This window comes from Oculina patagonica, chromosome 10 (genome assembly GCF_052425735.1).
Source record: "Oculina patagonica isolate OP01 chromosome 10, crgOcupat, whole genome shotgun sequence".
Lineage (NCBI taxonomy): Eukaryota > Metazoa > Cnidaria > Anthozoa > Scleractinia > Oculinidae > Oculina > Oculina patagonica.
The window spans coordinates 6127315-6149951 of NC_135767.1; the positions used below are offsets into that span (position 1 = coordinate 6127315).

General features: G+C 37.1%; 6 protein-coding genes across 6 annotated transcripts in view; 5 read left to right on the forward strand and 1 right to left on the reverse strand.

Moving 5' to 3' along the window:
• Positions 1 to 22637, forward strand: part of LOC144628361 (trace amine-associated receptor 9-like) — a 180227-nt gene that overhangs the window by 130592 nt on the left and 26998 nt on the right. Inside the window, exon 2 of the mRNA XM_078486460.1 lies at positions 14178 to 14192. The gene's annotated coding sequence lies outside the window, so the exon portion shown is untranslated. The remainder of the gene's footprint in view (positions 1 to 14177; positions 14193 to 22637) is intronic.
• Positions 1 to 22637, reverse strand: part of LOC144628356 (uncharacterized) — a 66464-nt gene that overhangs the window by 4771 nt on the left and 39056 nt on the right. The gene's annotated exons all lie outside the window — the stretch shown is intronic.
• LOC144667090 (adenosine receptor A3-like) lies at positions 1034 to 2416 on the forward strand. Its single transcript, XM_078528471.1, has one exon. The coding sequence runs from the start codon at positions 1256 to 1258 to the stop codon at positions 2162 to 2164; it is 909 nt and encodes a 302-aa protein (XP_078384597.1). The 5' UTR covers positions 1034 to 1255; the 3' UTR covers positions 2165 to 2416.
• On the forward strand, positions 10395 to 13721 carry LOC144628681 (adenosine receptor A1-like). The gene is made up of 2 exons (XM_078486815.1): positions 10395 to 11165; positions 13593 to 13721. The coding sequence occupies exons 1-2, from the start codon at positions 10395 to 10397 to the stop codon at positions 13719 to 13721; spliced, it is 900 nt and encodes a 299-aa protein (XP_078342941.1).
• Positions 14440 to 15601, forward strand: LOC144628253 (adenosine receptor A3-like). Its single transcript, XM_078486322.1, has one exon. The coding sequence runs from the start codon at positions 14690 to 14692 to the stop codon at positions 15599 to 15601; it is 912 nt and encodes a 303-aa protein (XP_078342448.1). The 5' UTR covers positions 14440 to 14689.
• Positions 20050 to 21841, forward strand: LOC144628254 (adenosine receptor A3-like). Its single transcript, XM_078486323.1, has one exon. It carries the CDS (start codon positions 20273 to 20275, stop codon positions 21179 to 21181), a length of 909 nt encoding a protein of 302 aa, XP_078342449.1. The 5' UTR covers positions 20050 to 20272; the 3' UTR covers positions 21182 to 21841.

Genomic DNA, 22637 nt, shown 5'->3' on the forward strand with positions numbered 1-22637 from the left:
TGTACATGTTCACGTCACCAATGAGTGAAGACAATACTGGTTACAAGTCAAGATTTGAATATATATTTATTCATTAAGTTCATACATTTGTCTCTCGCAACAAAGAGGAAAAAATGAAATTCGTTCTTAACCAAATTTCAGCCTTCGAAACGTCTTTGGGATGTTTTTAAATTTTGGCCTTTCTTCAGCCTCGATGTTCTTGCAAAAAACGTTCTTATAAAAAAAATGCATTTTGTAAATTGTCGACTCTAAAACTGAGGATATGCAAATATTTGTTTGACTAATGCAATATCAGATGATCAATTATAATTGCCACTGGTAAATGGTTGAAATTGATAATGGCAGGAAACAATTTTCTCCGGATTTAAAATTTTAGTTAACGGATCTATATAAACGCCGGGTTTCCAAGGTGAAGTTGTAATTAACCCCCTCAAGCATTTATTTGATGTATAAAAAGCTGTATTTGTAATGAAAATTAGTAAGTCTCTCAAAAATAATGTATAAAATCCGTTGTTTAATAAGCTCCGAGCTCGAACAAAGTACACGAGTCAAATAAACGCCAGGTAGACCAGGCCGAGTTTTAAAAAAAAGGTTTTATGTTAATTACTAGATTTAACTGCTACTCAAAGCAGTCAAAGGTTCTGCCCAAAAATAATTATAACGGCAGAACTATTGGAAAAATAGCACAATCTCACAATTTTTGTTTTATAAATAGTAAGCGATGTAATATCAAGCAACTGACAAGTATATTAGTTTTAAACTCAAATGTTCACGAAAATGGACGAATGACGTAATTTAAAAGTCTAATGCAATTAAAACTGGGCCTTTTAGGATAAACAGGACGTCAAGTGAAAAAGACACTTACAAAGCACAAGTGGGCGTGTAAACAGCGACATATAAACTCATCATCTCACTAACAAAGCTGCAAGCTGAAACTTTTGTCTCACTGGTTAATTTGCAACGTTTTATCAAGTAACTGACAGATCTATCAGTTTTAATATCAAACGTGCAAGAAAATAGTCAAATTGCAAGATTTACAAGTATAATGCAATAAACACCGGGCTTTTAAGGAGCATCAGGAAGTCCTTTAAAAAAAATACACGCACAGCACAAGAGTTCGTGTTAACAGCGACATATAAAATCATCATTTCTAAAACAAAGCTGTAAGTTGATACTTTATTCCTCAAACGTTTGTACCTTCCTCTACTTTAAGCACTCTTCAAGGCGAGCTTAAATTTCTGACCACCCAAGAACAATGGCGAACTTTACTGGAGAAGGAAACTACACAAGCAAACTGAACCAAGCACTCAGCGCACCACCAGCAGGCATAGTTGAATTTTTTTCAGCTTTGAACATTTTTCTTTCCATCACCGCTGCTGTGGGCAATGCTCTGATCATTTTTGCTCTGAAAAATGTCTCTTCTATTCATCCTCCGACAAAACTTTTCTTTCGATGTCTGGCGGTCACTGATCTTTGCGTTGGTCTTATTACACAACCACTCTATGCTGCCTACATTATGTCTCCTAAGATCAAGATGAACGTGAATGTGCTGTATTATGCTAACCAAATCTGTGGAGCTTCAAGTTATATTTTGTGTGCAGTATCTGGCTTGACATCGACAGCAATTAGTGTGGACAGACTTCTCGCACTGTTGCTGAGACTGAGATATAGGCATGTCGTAACATTGAGGCGAGTTCGTGTAGTCATAACTTGTGTTTGGCTAATTGCTGCTTCATGTGGTTTGTTCCGGGTGTGGAGAAGAGATATGGCCATTGCGGCAGCCTTTGTTGGCTTAATACTTTGTCTGGCAACTTCGATATTCTGTTACACGAAGATCCACCTCAAACTACGACATCAACAAGCCCAAGTACAAAACAATGTCCTCCACGGACAACAGAACGGAGAAGGGAATCCACTAAACATAGCAAGATACAAAAAGACAGTTTCCAGCATTATGTGGGTGCAGTTGGCATTTGTTGCCTGCTATGTTCCGTGGGGCATTGTGACTGTGCTGCATGTGAATGGAATTGAACGTGATGTTTATTGGTTGACAGAAACTTTGGTCTTGTTAAACTCATCTCTAAACCCAATCTTGTACTGTTGGAAAATCAGGGAGGTGAAACAAGCAATAAAAGGCACAATCAGGCAGCTTTACTGTTTTTAAAAGAATAACTGTGTAGATCGACATAAGGTTGCAAAGTACATTTGACAGTGTCCAAATTTACCATCAAATTGTATTTGAAAAGATTGAGACAGCGCTAGTTTACGAACGATAAACTACGAAACTGTAAACCAAGATGCGCCTTCCATTACGCATCCATTTGGGAGAAAGTGTAAAGCAGTCCCTTTGTTTGCTTTTGTTTTATTATTTCGCTATCATGTTAAGCCACCGAAGAGGAAACTAAAAAAATGTAGACGCGAGTTAAGACATTAGGTTAGGTTTTACAACAGACATTTAACAGATTATGAAGGTTATGTTGATTCCTCTTTGGATGGCGGCAAATCTATAATATTATGACCTATACCAGAGTTGACACTTTTGCTAACAGATAAGTTAAGTCTACAATGAAGTAAGTGTGATAATTTGTATAATAGGATAACACAGAATGTACGAGAACAGAAATTTCAGTTCATTCAGGAAAAACAAAATTCAATGATACTTTCTTACTTGCCCAGCATATTTAACGTAGTGACTTATATAATATTCATTATATTTTAAGTCCTGATGATTTTTACCGTGTTGAAATAAATATTATTATTTATTAATCGGGCGTGGCCGATTTAAGGTTTACCCTTTGGTCGTCCTAGAGCGTAGTCTCCTGGCGCGGCCAAAAAGACGGGGATAGCTCGGGGTTGCTACAAAACCGCTACGGGTGACGCATACCGCAATGGTTTTCATTTTAGTTTTGACAGGAAATCGTTGCAGGCACACTTGGTCGACTTTTGGGTTAATGTGTAATTAGGTTGTGTTTTTTTGCTTCGGCGGAAGGACAGAGAAAAAAGCTTACGGTGCAAAGTACAGTATGGGGCCCAGTTCTCGGCCACTTTTGACGTAAACTTGTATTTCTTACCTCAGAAGAACCGCAGGAACTTGAAATTTCTCCCAGAGCTAGCTACATTATTCAGCTTTTTGGTGTAAAGCTATCGACCGGTCAAAAATTAATTTGCCCGAGCAATAATAAAAATAAAAGCTCCATTTGTGGGCGCAGTTCTCGGCCACCTTGGTCCAGTTCTCGGCCACTAAAAAGCTTGTGCGTAATTATCTGTAAAAAAAATGCTCAATTAATTTTCATAGTCATAAAATCACTCTGTAAACCTATTTATGTTATATCGATCCCAAATTATTTTTATGAGGCTTTGTTTTACTTTAGAAAAGAAGGATTTTAACGCGCCTAGTTGCCTATGTGCAGGTTCTGGCAAAACCGCATTGTGTGACCCGTGCATTTAGACGGTTTATTTTGCAGTGAAAAGGTCTTGAAAGATTTAGGTGTTGTAGAAATAATAGACAAGACAAGAGTCAGCTCAAAACTTAGAGATAAGATTGAACTTTATTTTTAAAACATTTATTTCTTTCATTCTGGCAGCAGCAGATGAAATTATGTTAAAAACCAAGCGCTAAGCTGTGATAGCGAGCAGGGTGGCCGAGAACTGGCAAATACGCAAACGTCGCAAGAAAAAATTTCGAAGTAAATTAAGACCAAAAAATACAACGGTTCAACGAAAAGTTAACTAAAGCAGAAAGATGAATTATTCTACGTTTCACATGCCAAAAATTAGCTGGTATGGTGGGGGCTTTTGGATAAAATACGAATTTAACTACATCCATGGGCAAAGTACAGTATGGGGCCCAGTTCTCGGCCACTTTTGACGTAAACTTGTATTTCTTACCTCAGAAGAACCGCAGGAACTTGAAATTTCTCCTAGAGCTAGCTACATTATTCAGCTTTTTGGTGTAAAGCTATCGACCGGTCAAAAATTAATTTGCCCGAGCAATAATAAAAATAAACGCTCCATTTGTGGTCCCAGTTTTCGGCCACCTTGGCCCAGTTCTCGGCCATTTTTGACGTAAACTTGTATTTCTTACCTCAGAAGAACCGCAGGAACTTGAAATTTCTCCCAGAGCTAGCTACATTATTCAGCTTTTTGGTGTAAAGCTATCGACCGGTCAAAAATTAATTTGCCCGAGCAATAATAAAAATAAAAGCTCCATTTGTGGGCGCAGTTCTCGGCCACCTTGGTCCAGTTCTCGGCCACTAAAAAGCTTGTGCGTAATTATCTGTAAAAAAAATGCTCAATTAATTTTCATAGTCATAAAATCACTCTGTAAACCTATTTATGTTATATCGATCCCAAATTATTTTTATGAGGCTTTGTTTTACTTTAGAAAAGAAGGATTTCAACGCGCCTAGTTGCTTATGTGCAGGTTCTGGCAAAACCGCATTGTGTGACCCGTGCATTTAGATGGTTTATTTTGCAGTGAAAAGGTCTTGAAAGATTTAAGTGTTGTAGAAATAATAGACAAGACAAGAGTCAGCTTAAAACTTAGAGATAAGATTGAACTTTATTTTTAAAACATTTATTTCGTTCATTCTGGCAGCAGCAGATGAAATTATATTAAAAACCAAGCGCTAAGCTGTGATAGCGAGCAGGGTGGCCGAGAACTGGCAAATACGCAAACGTCGCAAGAAAAAATTTCGAAGTAAATTAAGACCAAAAAATACAACGGTTCAACGAAAAGTTAACTAAAGCAGAAAGCTGAATTATTCTACGTTTCACATGCCAAAAATTAGCTGGTATGGTGGGGGCTTTTGGATAAAATACGAATTTAACTACATCCATGAATTTTAAGGAGCCGTAAACAAACAAATTTTTCGGGAATGCAAATTCACCTACCTCCGCGTAAACTCGACGTGTGAGCTTTCTATATCGAATTGAACGATCAAACTCAAGATACTTAAAGCACATGAATCAGTCTATCGTTTGAAGGAATTACCTTTTTCTTTTAATTCAACTGGAGTGTGAAAAAACGCGTTAAACACAAAGTGGCCGAGAGCTGGATCCGGCCGAGAACTGGGTCCCATACTGTACTGATATTCACCATTGTGAAATTGCACTTACTTTGACAAAATAAAGTTATTTTTGTAAAGGAAAAAGGTAACGTCATTGATGTCACGCAGTGTTTTTTTTTAGCAAACTAGATGGTTTGCTGGTTTCTGACTATGAATGGGGGTGTGATCTTGCGGTATATTTTTTGAGCCTGATTCCGCCGTAAAACTTTTTTTTTATTTAGGAAGAACTGTGTAGATTTTCATTTCTGAACAATTGGTCGTCAAGTTGTTTGTCACAAAGAGTAGAATGTTTGTACAGCATGTTTTGGAATTATTTTAGATTTGGTTAGTAAGACGCTTCTGAAGACCTGAGCAAAACATTGGGAATGTACAGTATTAATAGGAACTTGAATGGAATTTTTCACAAGTTGGATAAAGGTATCAACTGAAAAAAATGGAATTCAAAATGAGAACTTGGATTTTGTTGTAATTAAATTTTATCGCGGATTGGATGCATAATATCACGGCTTTGAAAGTCTTCAAATAATTAGAAAGGCTCCGTCCTTCCTTTTGATCTTATTGCTATTTTCATGTATTGATTATTCGAAAGTGGTTTTCGTTGATACGAAAAAAAAAACGGGTTTTCACTGAATTGCTTGAAGTATTTTTAGACGTGATAATATTGGCTTAATCAAATTACATTGTGCACGAAATATTTGTTATTCTTTTGTCTTGAAACTTTGAGGAAATTGAAATTTTTGTTTAACAGTAGTGTATGAAAGGCATTTTATAGAACTGAATAAAAAATAAGAAACATTGATAAAGGTTATTTCAAAGATTTATTTTGCCTGATTTTGAAGGGTTTCAGGAGTTTTAAAGAGTGCTGGTAAACGGCTATATGTTGTTTGTGATTACGGATCTTATTTAGTTTCGAACGCTCTAATTTTTGAAAGGTTTAAACAGGTTAAAACCGGGCGGTTTCATGAGTTTTTTGGGTAGAAAGGTACGGTGGTGGTCAAAAAAAAAATGTTTAGAAAGGAATGACTGTAGTAGCACGTAAGTCGGAGGTTTGCGTGAGTCACGGGGTATAGTATGCGTGAGCTGGATTTCCGGCGTCATAACGGCATGTTTTGTTTACTGAAAGATACACTCGACGTTTAGTTAGCTTAGTCGGCTTGGGAAACTATTTTAAAAATGAATGTTGTAATAGTTAATTAATAGTAATCTAGAATTAACCCACTCTCGATTGGAGTCTGTTCTGGATTCGCGCTACCTTTTCGCCGCGAAGGAATTTTGTAAAATTTCGCTAGTGGAAAGAGGTACTGTAAGAACAGTATCAATAACTCAAAAGGAGGAACTTCTTTGTAGCTCTGAATTAAGACGTATGATAAAATTTTAGAATAAGAAACTTTCGATATATGGTTTTCATATTGTTTTTGTCAATTTCCTTTTGTGGCAGATTTTTTGAGAATCAGCTTTTCTTTCGTGTGATGACAGACACAGGACAGAACGAGAGGTGGATGAGAAAGATGCCGAAGATGAATAGGCACCGAAAAACGACAAGAACCGTCAAGGACTTATCTTTAGAGGGCGGGGAGTTTTGGCATACTGTATTTCGAGGACTGGACTGGACTAGTAAAACGCGGACTAGTAAAACGCGGACTTGTAAAACGCGGACTAGTATAACGCGGACTAGTAAAACGCGGACTTGTAAAAGGCGGACTAGTAAAACGCGGACTCAGGTAAAACGCGGACTTGTAAAAGGCGGACTAGTAAAACGCGGACTAGTAAAACGCGGACTTGTAAAACGAGGACTAGTAAAACGCGGACTTGTAAAACGCGGACTTGTAAAACGAGGGCTTGTTAAGCACGGACTTGTAGAACGCGGACTTGTAAATCGGATAAAACTAAACGGTTTAGCGAGCGAAACAATTTGTGTTTGAAGCTCTTGTGTGTTTCTTCGGCGGCATATTTCTAGCTTTTTTGAGCACTCTATGGTCTGTTTTAGCGTGGAGATGTTTTTGCAGTATAGCACATGTTCGTTCTGCAAACCCCTACTAAAACAACGGGATTGATGCTATGAGTTGTGTGCATATGTTTCTTTCTTTCCACTACTTGACGTCTGTTGAGTGCAGTCGTTTGTATTGCTCGCACGAGGTAGAACGGGGCCCGTCCAGAAATCAACAGTCAATCGTAAATAAAGGTGACGGGCCTACACGACTCCTACGTTCGTGACATTAGAATATTTGCCGTTAAATAATTAAATTCGGTCTTTCGACCTTATTTGCTTCTGACTTCTTTCTGAGGGTACTGTTTTAATTTGGGGGCAGTATGTGGTAAATAAAGGTGACGGGCCTACACGACTCCTACGTTCGTGACATTAGAACATTTGCCGTTATATGTTCAAATTCGGTCTTTCGACCTTATTTGCTTCTGACTTCTTTCTGAGGTTACTGTTTTTTTGAGACATTATGTATTGAAGAGAGCCGTAAGATGATTGTGGCCAAGGAATTCGAAGTGTCTAGAGGCGTTTTACAAGTCCGCGTTTTACTAGTCCAGTCCAGTCTACAAGTTAAAGACACATCAAGACCACCCCACGGTGAATTGCCATAGCACAGACAAAATTATAGTCAATATCTTATGTGTTTTTAAGAGAATTACATAAGAACCAAGGCATGTCTTGTCTTGCCTTACATTGACATGCAATAATTTGGAAATACTAAGCTCGTAACAGTTTAAGATAATTTTAGTTACGCAAAAATTGAGCACCAGAATAATTTAAATCCTTGTGTTCTTTCATACCTTGTTAAAGGCTTGACATGTGATAACACCAACATAACACCAACAACAGTTCTTTATCAGTGGGGATTGAAGAAAAAAATGGAAAAATCATCACACAGTTGACCCCCATGCAAAAACACTCCAGGATGTCACGGGACTGTTTGGTGTCCGTCTGCCAATTTCTAACTTCAAATTCCAATGTTAAATTCACATTAAATTTTCAATATTTCTTAGTTGTCTAAATTTTACTAATTCTTTTAAAAAAACTATCACCTGCCAAACATCCCCAAAAATCACTCAAAAAATTACAAAATACCGCAATACATAGATACATGGGATGAGTGAAGTTTCCTTGGATTCCTTAAAACACCAACAAGATATTTCCGTTTAAGGTGGCTGATAATGGGTTTCAGTATTTCCCAGTCCTTATACTTTGGTTCAGGACTAAAAGCCTTCATCAATTGCTATTACAGTAATGGTATAAAACAAATGTTCAATCATTCATCAACAAGTTGTGATCATTTTCTTGACAATAGTAGTTCCCCGGTAAACAGTTGTAGTACTGTCCCATCAAAGTGCAATGCCTGGAAAATACCGAAAAGCACACGACCTTCAGGTGAAACCGCACCTTACAGTATTACCAATACACTGCACTTTGCTAAGTCTTAAAACTTTACATTGTCTAGTCGTCTACTTCAATCGTTTATTTGTATTGTGTGAGATACATTATAAATTGAAACCATCATGTCATTAAGTAATAATGCAATCTCGACAACGTTCTAGATATTATATTATGCACACTAATACAGCTCATGCAAGCCCTGTGACTTACACAAACACAGTCGGACTGAGTGCTACTTAAGCAACTGCTTCGTGGTTTCTGCTGTACTGAACCCTGCCTTTCAAGGCAAAGCGCCCGATTTTAAGCTTCTCAAGCTTCTCAATGTTCTTGTTATATCATGTCCTGAAGAGAACCCTGAAGAGGTTGAAAGTTCTAGACGATTTAAATGTAACTTTTTCACGCTCCAAACGGTTGAAAACAAATAAATCTAGAAGAAAAAAAAAAGAAAATTCAATGAAAAACTTTGTTTATCCGGACGGCGTAATTTTTTTTATTTGCTATTAAAATAGCATTTTTTTTAATGCTAAATAATATATAAAATAGAATGTGTTTCAACAAACATGGCAAGAGGATTAAGTTCGTGGACAAACAAAGTAGAATCAATATACTTCGTGGATAAATAATGGCTGCCCGCAAACAAATATGTTTCGTGATTAAAATTGATAAACTAAAATGAAAGCAATAACTCGAGAAAAAAATTCTGAGGGATTAACCTTCACTGTACATCTTCTGTACAAAAACTGCCAGGAATTCTGCGACAGTGTATCGAAGGGTTTTAGACGGTACTGTACGTCTAGCAGCTAAGATGGTTTTTTCAGCTTGAACGATTAAAACTGACGGATCTTGGACAGATGAACGGTCGGTCGGCAAAGTTGATTAAAGGGGAAAACCTTGGCAGAGCACAGACTCGTTCCACGACACTGGTTACTCAATGCCAGAGGTACAGGGTCGTTGTCTCCTGTCACTCGGACAGTATAACAGCTAGGACTCACACAGATTAAACAATTTAATTGTCGTCCATCGACACTTACCTCTGAAGAGAAAATTGCTCAACATTTCGACATTTAATTTAATATAGGTTTCAGGATATTATACAAGATGTAGACAAACAATGATGTTACTTGGAAATGCATCTTGGAAATGCGCTGGCTTTGCAGTTTAAAGCAATCTGAATATGAATAAAATACCGAACAAATACAACTATCAACTGTTCCTAAGACTTGAACATGAATCCATTCTTATGTTAATTAACATTAACGAGTTTGACAATCATTCTGTATTGATACATTTAGTAAAAAACTAACATAAAATCAGCTGCTGCATCCTGCTGTCCAAACAAAAAGAGTATTTTACAACTGCGCATTTCCTGAGAGATAACGCTTTGCTTACAGTTACTTGCTAACGGTGGAACTGAGTTCTGAAAAGTCAATACAACGATAGGAAATCATAATTCAACATAGTCAGCATAGCAAATATTTCACTGCAGAAAACGACTTATGCTTTGGTGAGTTTTTTTGTGTGTGGCAATAAACTGAAAGGCTCTGCTCCTAAATAACAGAAGAACTTGAAATGCGCCCAATCTTTTCATTTCAATCTTTTTTTAAAATGATATAAAGCCGATGCTATTATTTCGGTCTTAATTGTACCCTAACAACTTGGAAAAATAGCACAATCACAATTATTTTTGTTTTTCAACTGGTAAGCGATGTAAGTAACTGACATATCTATCAGATTTAAACTCAAACGTTCAAGAAAATAGTCAAATTGCGAGATTAAAAGCCCAATTCAATAAACACCAGGCCCTTCAAAATACAAGCGGACGTGTTATCGGGAACATATAAAATCTTCAGCCCACTTACAAAGCTGAAATCGTTTTTTCTGAAAACAGCTAACTTCTTTGACTTCAAGCAAACTTCAAAGCAACAGCTTATTACCAAAGAACAATGGCGAACATAACTGGAGAAGAAAACTACACAAGCAAACTGAATCAAGCACTCAGCGCACCACCAGCAGGCATAGCTGAATTTTTTTCAGCTTTGAACATTTTTCTTTCCATCACTTCAGCAGTGGGCAATGCTCTGATCCTTATGGCTCTGAAGAATGTCTCTTCTATTCATCCTCCAACAAAACTTTTCTTTCGATGTCTAGCGGTCACTGATCTTTGCGTTGGTTTTATTGTACAACCACTCTATGCTACCTACATCATGTTTAGTATAATAAAGATAAACGTGAATGTGCTGAACAATGTTTACACAGTCATTGCAGCTTCAGGTTATATTTTATGTGGAGTATCTGTCTTAACATCGACCGCAATAAGTGTGGACAGACTTCTCGCACTGTTGCTGGGACTGAGATACAAGCAAGTGGTAACATTGAGGCGAGTTCGTGTAGTCATAACTTGTTTTTGTTTAATTGCTGCTATACTTGGAGGGCTCCGAGGGTGGAGAAGAGATATTGCAATTAAGGCAGCCTCTGTTTTCAATTCACTTTGCGTGGCAACTTCCATTTTCTGTTACACGAAGATCCACCTCAAGCTACGACATCAACAAGCCCAAGTACAAAACAATGTCCCCCACGGACAACAGAATGGAGAAGGAACGCCACTAAACATAGCAGGATACAAAAAGACAGTTTCCAGCATTATGTGGGTGCAGTTGGCATTAGTTGCCTGCTATGTTCCGTGGGTGATTGTGGCTGTGCTGGATGCGAATGGTATTGAACATTACGTTGCTTGGCTAGCTACACCAACTCTGCTTTTGTTAAACTCATCTCTAAACCCGATCTTGTACTGTTGGAAAATCAGGGAAGTGAAACAAGCAGTTAAAGGCACAATCAGGCAGCTTTACTTTTTTTAAAAGCCTAGCTGTGTAAACCAACATTAAGTTGAAAAGTGAAATCGACAGTGTCTAAATGGTGCGAAAGAGTAGCTTAATTTATTTCTTGCAATGTTCACAATTGCTTTCGAATCAAATTGGAAAAGATATGGATTGAGACAAGCTAGATTACGAATGATAAACTGCATAATTTATAAGACTTTGGACGAAGATTCGCCTTCCATTACGCATCCATTTTGGAGCAAACGTAAAGCAGTTCCTTTGTTTGCTTTTGTTTTAACTTTAATTTAGCTATCATTCTTAAGCACTGATAAGAAAACTTAAATTAATTTAGGCGCGAGGTTAGGTTTCACAACATACATTAACAGTTTATGTCGGTTCCTCTTTGGATGAGGGCAAATCTATAATATTATTACCTATACCAGAGTTGAAACTTGCTGTTGCGAACAGTTAAGTCTACATAGGGGTCTATAATCAAGTAAATTTAATCACTTGTATGAAAAGATAACACAGAACGTTCGAGAAAAGAAATGTCATTAAAAATTGAACTGCAACCAGGATGAGACATGAAAAAAAAAAAATATGAGCTTTCGGCTATTTTACTTTCTCTCCTTTTTTTTTTTTTTTTTTGCATTCGTCAAAGGCTATAGTAAAATAGCCGAAAGCTCATATTTTTTCTTAACTTTTTAAACCAGAGAACGCTATTTTACACTTTTAAAAGAAATGTCAGTTCATTCAGGTAAAATAAAATTGTGCAAAGTTCGTGTATTTGTCGAAGGCAGCGTCCACGAAGTAATCAGACCCAAAACTCTATTTAAGGTGGCTGGTAACGGTTTCCAGCACTTTCCAGCTCTTATACTTTGACGGGTCAGTACTACAAATCCTTATCAGTTGATGCTACAATAATGGTATGAAATTAATGCCCAGTGATTGGTGAATATGTTGTGATTATTTTCATGACGTCATTGGTTACTATAGCAACAGTATAACCTGTTAAAAACACCCTTAATTTTGGCTTTAAGTGCTTATAACTCAAAAACGAGCTCGGTCACCCCCATTTTTTATTATTGAACATTAATCAGCATGTTAAGATACAACTTTTTGCAAAGTTAAAAAAATTCTACGAAGCGGTTTCAGAGCCACCTTAAAAATTTGAAAATTTAAGGTGGCTCTGAAACCGCTTCGCCGAACAAATACAACTATCAACTGCTCCTAAGACTTGAACACGAATCCATTCTTGTGTTAATTAACATTAACGAGTTTGACAATCATTCTGTATTGATACATTTAGTAAAAAACTAACATAAGATCAGCTGCTGCATCCTGCTGTCCAAACAAAAAGAATATTTTACAACTGCGCATTTCCTGAGAGATAACACTTTGTTTAAAGTTGCATGCTAAGAGCGGAACTGAGTTCTCAAAAGTCAATACAACGATAGGAAATCTTATTTCAACATTAGTCGGAATAGCAAATATTTCACGGAAAACTACTTATACTTTGGCCAATTTTTTTTCTTCGTGTGACATTTAACTCAAAGGGTTTGCTCCTAAATACATGTAACTGTAGAACGTTTCATTCTTTTCATTTAAATCTTTAGTTAAAAAGATATGTGACTGATGCTGTTCTTTCGATCTTTAGTGTATCGTTATTGCTTGGAAAAATAATACAATCTCAGTTAGTTTTGTTTTTCAAATGATAAGCGGTGTAATGTCTAAGCAACTGACAGATCTATCAGTTTTAAACTCAAACGTTAAGCAAATGGTCAAATTGCCGGATTTAAAAGGACAATGCAATAAACACAGGGCCTTTAATAGGAAAAAAACAAACAGACACAAAACTAGCCTGCGAGAGCAGACGCATTTCCGGCCGTCGCTTCTCTCCGCTATTTTTCGGCGGAGAGAAGCGACGGCCGGAAATGCGTCTGCTCTCGCAGGCTAACACAAAACAAGAGAGGGCGTGTTAATTATCAGCCACATATAAAATCGTCATCCTAATAACAAAGCTGCAAGTTGATGCTTTTTCTTCTCAACGCTTCGTACCTTCCTCAACTTCAAGCACTCTTCAGGCAAGCTTAATTTTCTGACCACTCAGAAACAATGACGAACTTTACTGGAGAAGGAAACTACACAAGCAAACTAAATCAAGTACTAAACACACAGCCAGCAGGCATAGTTGAATTTTTGACAGCTTTGAACATTTTTCTTTCCATCACCGCTGCTGTGGGCAATGCTCTGATCCTTATGGCTCTCTGCTATGTTCCTTGGATGGGTGCGGCTGTACTAGATGCAGATGAAATTAAACATTACGTGGCTTGGTTAGCTACGTCAACTCTAATCTTCTTAAACTCAACCCTTAACCCGATTTTGTACTGTTGGAAAATCAGGGAAGTGAAACAAGCAGTTAAAAGCACAATCAGGCAGCTTTACTGTTTTTAAAAGACTAGCTGTGTAAATCGAAATAGAGTTGAAAAGTACTGAATTGACAGTGTCCAAATAATGTGAAAAAGTATCTAAATTCATTTCTTGCAATGTTCACAATTTTTCTTCAAATCAGATTGGAAAAGATTAAGATTAAGATTGCGCTAGATTTCGACCTTTCCTTTGTTTTCTTTTGTTTTAACTTCTTTAATTTAGCTATCGTACTAAGCCACTGATCAGAAAACTTGAATGTAGATTTTAGTTTAGATCTCAGTGTCACAACAGACATAATGCTAGATTTCACAACAACAGTGACTTATTCGATTTCGTGACTTATTATTAATTAATGGCAGAAATAAATGATAATTTTCGAATTGGTGGAAAAAATGCGTTTCATAATCCAGCTGGCGTTAAAAATTAGTGATATTATTTCTGGGAGAAACACTTCTGTGAACTATTTGGCAGAAAAATGAGTTTTTTCCACTACAGGTTTCTGAAATAATTATAATGAACTGTTAGCTGGTGAAGTTTGGCATAATTTATTTATAAATTGTCAAGTCTTGGAGTTGTATACAAATCTTGATATACCACCAGTCGGTAGCATCTTAACGTCATCAGAACACCTGTACTTGTAAGCGAAAGTGTTTAGAGAAAATTTATTCTTGATTAATGTACACGCTATATCAGACTGTGCAACAACAAAATTGTTTATTTTGTCAACGACAGCAAACTTTACCTTTAACTTTTCACAGAGATTTTGGAATATTCAGCAGAGCAAAACTGAACTATTTTTCCCTATTATTATAAAACATCGACCATGTTTAAATACACTTTGTCAGCACAAGTGGGCGTGTTATCAGCGACATATGAAATCATCATCTCAAATAACAAAGCAGCAAGCTAATGTTATTTTGTGAAAGCTTCGGAACTGTTTCAACTTCAAGCACTCTTCTACGCAAGCTTGATTCCCTGACCACCCAAGAACAATGGCGAACTTTACAGGAGAAGGAAACTACACAAGCAAACTGAACCAAGCACTCAGCGCACCACCAACAGGCATAGCTGAATTTTTTGTAGCTTTGAACATTTTTCTTTCCATCACCGCTGCTGTGGGCAATGCTCTGATCCTTGTGGCTCTGAAGAATGTCTTCTCTATTCATCCTCCAACAAAACTTTTCTTTCGATGTCTAGCGGTCACTGATCTTTGCGTTGGTCTTATTGTACAACCACTGTATGCTACCTACACTATGTCAAGTATAATAAAGATGAACGTGAATGTTTTGTTTTACGTTTTCAAAGTCTACGCAGTTTCAAGTTATATTTTATGTGGATTATCTGGCTTGGTGTCGACCGCAATTAGTGTGGACAGACTTCTCGCACTGTTGCTGGGACTGAGATACAGACATGTCGTAACACAAAGGCGAGTTCTTGTAGTCATAACTTGTTTTTGGCTAATTGCTGCTTCATGTGGATTGCTCTCGGTGTGGATAGAAGATATCGCCATTAACACAACCTCTGTTGTCGTAATACTTTGTCTGGTAACTTCCATTTTCTGTTACACGAGGATCCACCTCAAACTACGACATCAACAAGCCCAAGTACAAAACAATGTCCCCCACGGACAACAGAACGGAGAAGCGATTCCACTAAACATAGCAAGATACAAAAAGACAGTTTCTAGCATTATGTGGGTGCAATTGGCATTAGTTGCCTGCTATGTTCCGTGGGCCATTGTCGCTGTGCTAAATGCGAATGGAATTGAACATGATGTTTCTTGGTTAGCTGCAATAACTCTCGTTTTCTTAAACTCATCTCTAACCCCGATCTTGTACTGTTGGAAAATCAGGGAAGCGAAACAAGCAGTTAAAGACACAATAAGGCAGCTTTACTGTTTCTAGACGACTAGCTGTGTAGATCGACATAAGGTTGCAAAGTACAATTGACAGTCTCGAAATAGAGTAATGTATAGATTTAGCCAAGCCTGAAGCGGAGCTCCACATATACTTTTTCGCCTGTTCTTAATAGTTTTTGAAAATACCATCGTTGAAAATACTGTCCATAGCTAAAATAATTCGTCAACTCCAATGCAATCGCAGAAATTCCGCTGCCAAAATCTTGTCATTAGCTTGTTGAAAACAGGAAAAAAAAACTTGAGCCAGCGATCCAATGGAAAATATAACCTGGTCAGCGGAAATCTTCATAAAACAGGTGACGTCGATGATCTCTTTACTGTTCAGCGGATACTTTGTTTTGACAGCTGTCAATTGACCATATTATATCACGGATGTCCAGTATCAAAGACTTATACTAGTTATACAACACTTTCGAGTGGTATACTATGGAATATCCCACGAGTCACTTGTATTTTCTCTCGGTATACACACGAGCCCTTAGGCGAGTGTGTATACCAAGAAAATACAAGTGACAAGTGTGATATACCATAGTATACCACGAGAAAGTGTTGTATAACTATTTTATACCATACCATAGAAAATACGCTTACTAAATTTCGTCGAGAATACAATCGCAGCGCACGATGGGAAGGTTGGGTTGAATACCGTCGAATATACAACGGCTTTCCTGTATTCTGATTGGCTGTATTTTCTATGGCATGGTATAAAAACCGATATGGCATTCTTCTTCCCCCGCCCGAGTTGCCTTGTGACTCCCCTCCTCCTCCTCGAGAGTCTGTAGGCGCGCGCTGGCGTATGCTCACTCGATAACCAAATTGTTTGGACTTGATGGGTTTACCAAATTTCCTTACCCATGGTGCTCCGCTGGCGACTGCAAAACTGTAGACAAAGAAGCTCTTTCCATGGCGTATTATCCGTTTGGCACAAATAGTGAAACAGCACATTTATTCGACTTAATTAAGCTATCATGCTAAGCCATCGATTAGAACATTTTAATAAATGAAAACTGAAGGTTAGGTTTCACACCAGACATTTAACAGTTTGTGCGGATTCCTCTTCGGATAAATGCAAATTTAAAATATCATGACCTATACCATAGTTAAAACTTGTGCTAGCAGTTAGGTTTATAACTAAGCATGCTAAGTCCGTGCTATGTATTGTATATACCTTATTACATGAAATTTTCGCGACACGTTAATTTCGCGAATTTCGCGATTTTTTAAAAATCGCGAAATTAAAGTGACGCGAACAATAAGTGTCGCGAACATAACATGACGCGAAAATTAAGTTATCTATCAACTTTATTGGTCTTAAAAAATTTTACAAATAAAAGAAAAAGAAAAGGACCAAAAAGGAATTGCGCGAACGGGAAAATAGTAACCCATGCGGGGCGCAACCTAAAAACTAAAAAGAATGGCGATAAAAATCTTAAATTAAAAAATATATATATATAATAAATATAATTAATTACTATAGTTAAAAATTATACCGATACACTGAAGGAAAATTTCATGTAATAAGGTACCTGATTGAAAAAACGTTGACCCGATTGTCCGAAAGAATGAGTTAAGTACCACTGAAGGATACAATTTTCAATGTAAATGGATGTTGTGGTCAATTGACTCAAGAACTATAGTTTACGTACAAGCATGAACTGCTTGTGGACATTGTGAGAACTGCTCTGTTAACGACTGTTGACATTTAGTCCCGCCGTTGCGTTTTTGTTTATTTTGACGTTATCGTTCCTTTGATAACGATTAACGATAGTCGTTTTATCAATTCAACGACGTGTTTAATAATATCACAAAGGCAATTTAATTGTGTCTTCCTCAAAAAACGCGAAATTAAAGTGATTAAAAATGCAACAGTTTCGCAAAATCGCGAAATTTAAGTGTCGCGAAATATGCGCACCTCAAAATCGCGAAATTAACGTGTCGCGAAAATTTCATGTAATAAGGTACCTGATTGAAAAAACGTTGACCCGTGAAAAATAAACCGAAGGGAATTCTGGGTAGACAGCATTGGTGAGCTTAGTAGTTATGTTCAATTTATTTATAATCAAGACATTTTTTCTTTCTTTCACCGAAAGGTCTCTGAAGAGTCTCTTGGCGGAGACGAAACATGCGTGTCAGACCAGCCACGAAAGTATTTAACAATTTACACGTTACGCAATTGGGAATGCTTACGCGACGTAAGGCCAGATTGCACCATCATTTTGACGCTAGCGGGACTTCGAACGCGATGTTCGACGAGTTAGCTTTCACCGAAAGGTCTCTGAAGAGTCTCTTGGCGGAGACGAAACATGCGTGTCAGACCAGCCACGAAAACATTTTTTCTTTGAGAGCTTTGAAAGCATGATTTATGCAATCTGTCTTATTATTATGTTCATTTTGTCACAGAAGACGATTACTTTTTCCGATTTCCCAGTAAACATTTGGGTCGCATCGTTTATCGTTTATGCCTTTCACGGGACAACGTTTCTTCAATCAGGTGTATGGTGGTACATAACATAATGTATGATAACAGAAAGTTGAGATAATTTAAGTGAAAGAAAAAAATGTACAATGTTTAATTGTCCATCTTTTGATGGCAATTAATTCATCAAACCCAAAACTTGTTTTTTAAAAAACAGTTTAAACTAGTTTTTTTTTAACCTTATGAAAAATCTTTTAGTAGTAGTAGAGAGGGGGTTGAATAATCGTATATAAAACGTTAACATAATGCTCGATTTTCATTAATTCTCCGTGCACCTATTTTTCTCATAATTGGCTCGCGGCGCGAGTGTCCAATCCACCTTACAGAAAAACATGGCGGCTGTAAATTTTACCACAGTACCTTGCGAACGCAACCCAGCCAAGTTAAGAATGACGTCATGTAACTAAAGACTAAGCCAAACTTAATGTAGTTAACGGTGTCGAATTTTATTCCCGCAGTTTCGCCTTTCTCTTGCCCCCATTAACTGCCCCTGGGTCTCCAAGGATGCACCAAGACTTGTTTTTATATAGTAAGAAAGAGAAGCAAAAGGTTACTCAGAAATAACGAGACAGCCTATCCACGAGTAATGAAAGTATTAGACAAAAGGGAAAGTTAACAACCTAGTTAATGGGGATTTGCCAAAAAAGACAGTTCTTTTATTTTCACCAAGTTGTTTTTCTTCCTATACAGTTGTCCCCATCTGCAATGATTTCTCCGAACTGTCATTATGTAGGCTGGTGAAGTCTTCTACAGCTGCACTCCTTTTATATAAGAAAGTCTAATTTTTTGGCCTGGACTAAACGTCCTTAACTTTTTCGAAGATTTGAGCCTGAAATGTTCTTAGAATGTTCTTATTTCTTAAAAATATTTCACAAAAGTAGTATTGCAGTAAATTCATTCCTAACAGATATGTACATGTTCACGTCACCAATGAGTGAAGACAATACTGGTTACAAGTCAAGATTTGAATATATATTTATTCATTAAGTTCATACATTTGTCTCTCGCAACAAAGAGGAAAAAATGAAATTCGTTCTTAACCAAATTTCAGCCTTCGAAACGTCTTTGGGATGTTTTTAAATTTTGGCCTTTCTTCAGCCTCGATGTTCTTGCAAAAAACGTTCTTATAAAAAAAATGCATTTTGTAAATTGTCGACTCTAAAACTGAGGATATGCAAATATTTGTTTGACTAATGCAATATCAGGTGATCAATTATAATTGCCACTGGTAAATGGTTGAAATTGATAATGGCAGGAAACAATTTTCTCCGGATTTAAAATTTTAGTTAACGGATCTATTTTTTTATAAACGCCGGGTTTCCAAGGTGAAGTTGTAAATAACCCCCTCAAGCATTTATTTGATGTATAAAAAGCTGTATTTGTAATGAAAATTAGTAAGTCTCTCAAAAATAATGTATAAAATCCGTTGTTTAATAAGCTCCGAGCTCGAACAAAGTACACGAGTCAAATAAACGCCAGGTAGACCAGGCCGAGTTTACGCGGGGGTAAAAAAAAGGTTTTATGTTAATTATTAGATTTAACTGCTACTCAAAGCGGTCAAAGTTTCTGCCCAAAAATAATTATAACGGCAGAACTATTGGAAAAATAGCACAATCTCAAAATTTTTGTTTTATAAATAGTAAGCGATGTAATATCAAGCAACTGACAGGTATATTAGTTTTAAACTCAAATGTTCACGAAAATGGACGAATGACGTAGTTTAAAAGTCTAATGCAATTAAAACTGGGCCTTTTAGGATAAACAGGACGTCAAGTGAAAAAGACACTTACAAAGCACAAGTGGGCGTGTAAACAGCGACATATAAACTCATCATCTCACTAACAAAGCTGCAAGCTGAAACTTTTGTCTCACTGGTTAATTTGCAACGTTTTATCAAGTAACTGACAGATCTATCAGTTCTAATATCAAACGTGCAAGAAAATAGTCAAATTGCTAGATTTACAAGTATAATGCAATAAACACCGGGCTTTTAAGGAGCATCAGGAAGTCCTGTCAAAAAAAATACACGCACAGCACAAGAGTTCGTGTTAACAGCGACATATAAAATCATCATTTCTAAAACAAAGCTGTAAGTTGATACTTTATTCCTCAAACGTTTGTACCTTCCTCTACTTTAAGCACTCTTCAAGGCGAGCTTAAATTTCTGACCACCCAAGAACAATGGCGAACTTTACTGGAGAAGGAAACTACACAAGCAAACTGAACCAAGCACTCAGCGCACCACCAGCAGGCATAACCGAATTTTTTTCAGCTTTGAACATTTTTCTTTCCATCACCGCTGCTGTGGGCAATGCTCTGATCAATTTTGCTCTGAAGAATGTCTCTTCTATTCATCCTCCGACAAAACTTTTCTTTCGATGTCTGGCAGTCACTGATCTTTGCGTTGGTCTTATTATACAACCACTCTATGCTGCCTATATTATGTCTCCTAAGATCAAGATGAACGTGAATGTGCTGTATTATGCTAGCCAAATCTATGGAGCTTCAAGTTATATTTTGTGTGCAGTATCTGGCTTGACATCGACAGCAATTAGTGTGGACAGACTTCTCGCACTGTTGCTGAGACTGAGATATAGGCATGTCGTAACATTGAGGCGAGTTCGTGTAGTCATAACTTGTGTTTGGCTAATTGCTGCTTCATGTGGTTTGTTCCGGGTGTGGAGAAGAGATATGGACATTGCGGCAGCCTTTGTTGGCTTAATACTTTGTCTGGCAACTTCGATATTCTGTTACACGAAGATCCACCTCAAACTACGACATCAACAAGCCCAAGTACAAAACAATGTCCCCCACGGACAACAGAACGGAGAAGGGAATCCACTAAACATAGCAAGATACAAAAAGACAGTTTCCAGCATTATGTGGGTGCAGTTGGCATTTGTTGCCTGCTATGTTCCGTGGGGCATTGTGACTGTGCTGCATGTGAATGGAATTGAACATGATGTTTATTGGTTGACAGAAACTTTGGTCTTGTTAAACTCATCTCTAAACCCAATCTTGTACTGTTGGAAAATCAGGGAGGTGAAACAAGCAATAAAAGGCACAATCAGGCAGCTTTACTGTTTTTAAAAGAATAACTGTGTAGATCGACATAAGGTTGCAAAGTACATTTGACAGTGTCCAAATTTACCATCAAATTGTATTTGAAAAGATTGAGACAGCGCTAGTTTACGAACGATAAACTACGAAACTGTAAACCAAGATGCGCCTTCCATTACGCATCCATTTGGGAGAAAGCGTAAAGCAGTCCCTTTGTTTGCTTTTGTTTTATTATTTCGCTATCATGTTAAGCCACCGAAGAGGAAACTAACAAAAATGTAGACGCGAGTTAAGACATTAGGTTAGGTTTTACAACAGACATTTAACAGATTATGAAGGTTATGTTGATTCCTCTTTGGATGGCGGCAAATCTATAATATTATTACCTATACCAGAGTTGACACTTTTGCTAACAGATAAGTTAAGTCTACAATGAAGTAAGTGTGATTATTTATATAATAGGATAACACAGAATGTACGAGAACAGAAATTTCAGTTCATTCAGGAAAAACAAAATTCAATGATACTTTCTTACTTGCCCAGCATATTTAACGTAGTGACTTATATAATATTCATTATATTTTAAGTCCTGATGATTTTTACCGTGTTGAAATAAATATTATTATTTATTATATCATGTCCTGAAGAGAACCCTGAAGAGGTTGAAAGTTCTAGACGATTTAAATGTAACTTTTTCACGCTCCAAACGGTTGAAAACAAATAAATCTAGAAGAAAAAAAAGAAAATTCAATGAAAAACTTTGTTTATCCGGACGGCGTAATTTTTTTTATTTGCTATTAAAATAGCATTTTTTTTAATGCTAAATAATATATAAAATAGAATGTGTTTCAACAAACATGGCAAGAGGATTAAGTTCGTTGACAAACAAAGTAGAATCAATATACTTCGTGGATAAATAATGGCTGCCCGCAAACAAATATGTTTCGTGATTAAAATTGATAAACTAAAATGAAAGCAATAACTCGAGAAAAAAATTCTGAGGGATTAACCTTCACTGTACATCTTCTGTACAAAAACTGCCAGGAATTCTGCGACAGTGTATCGAAGGGTTTTAGACGGTACTATACGTCTAGCAGCTAAGATGGTTTTTTCAGCTTAAACGATTAAAACTGACGGATCTTGGACAGATGAACGGTCGGTCGGCAAAGTTGATTAAAGGGGAAAGCTTGGCAGAGCACAGACTCGTTCCACGACACTGGTTACTCAATGCCAGAGGTACAGGGTCGTTGTCTCCTTTCACTCGGACAGTATAACAGCTAGGACTCACACAGATTAAACAATTTAATTGTCGTCCATCGACACTTACCTCTGAAGAGAAAATTGCTCAACATTTCGACATTTAATTTAATATAGGTTTCAGGATATTATACAAGATGTAGACAAACAATGATGTTACTTGGAAATGCATCTTGGAAATGCGCTGGCTTTGCAGTTTAAAGCAATCTGAATATGAATAAAATACCGA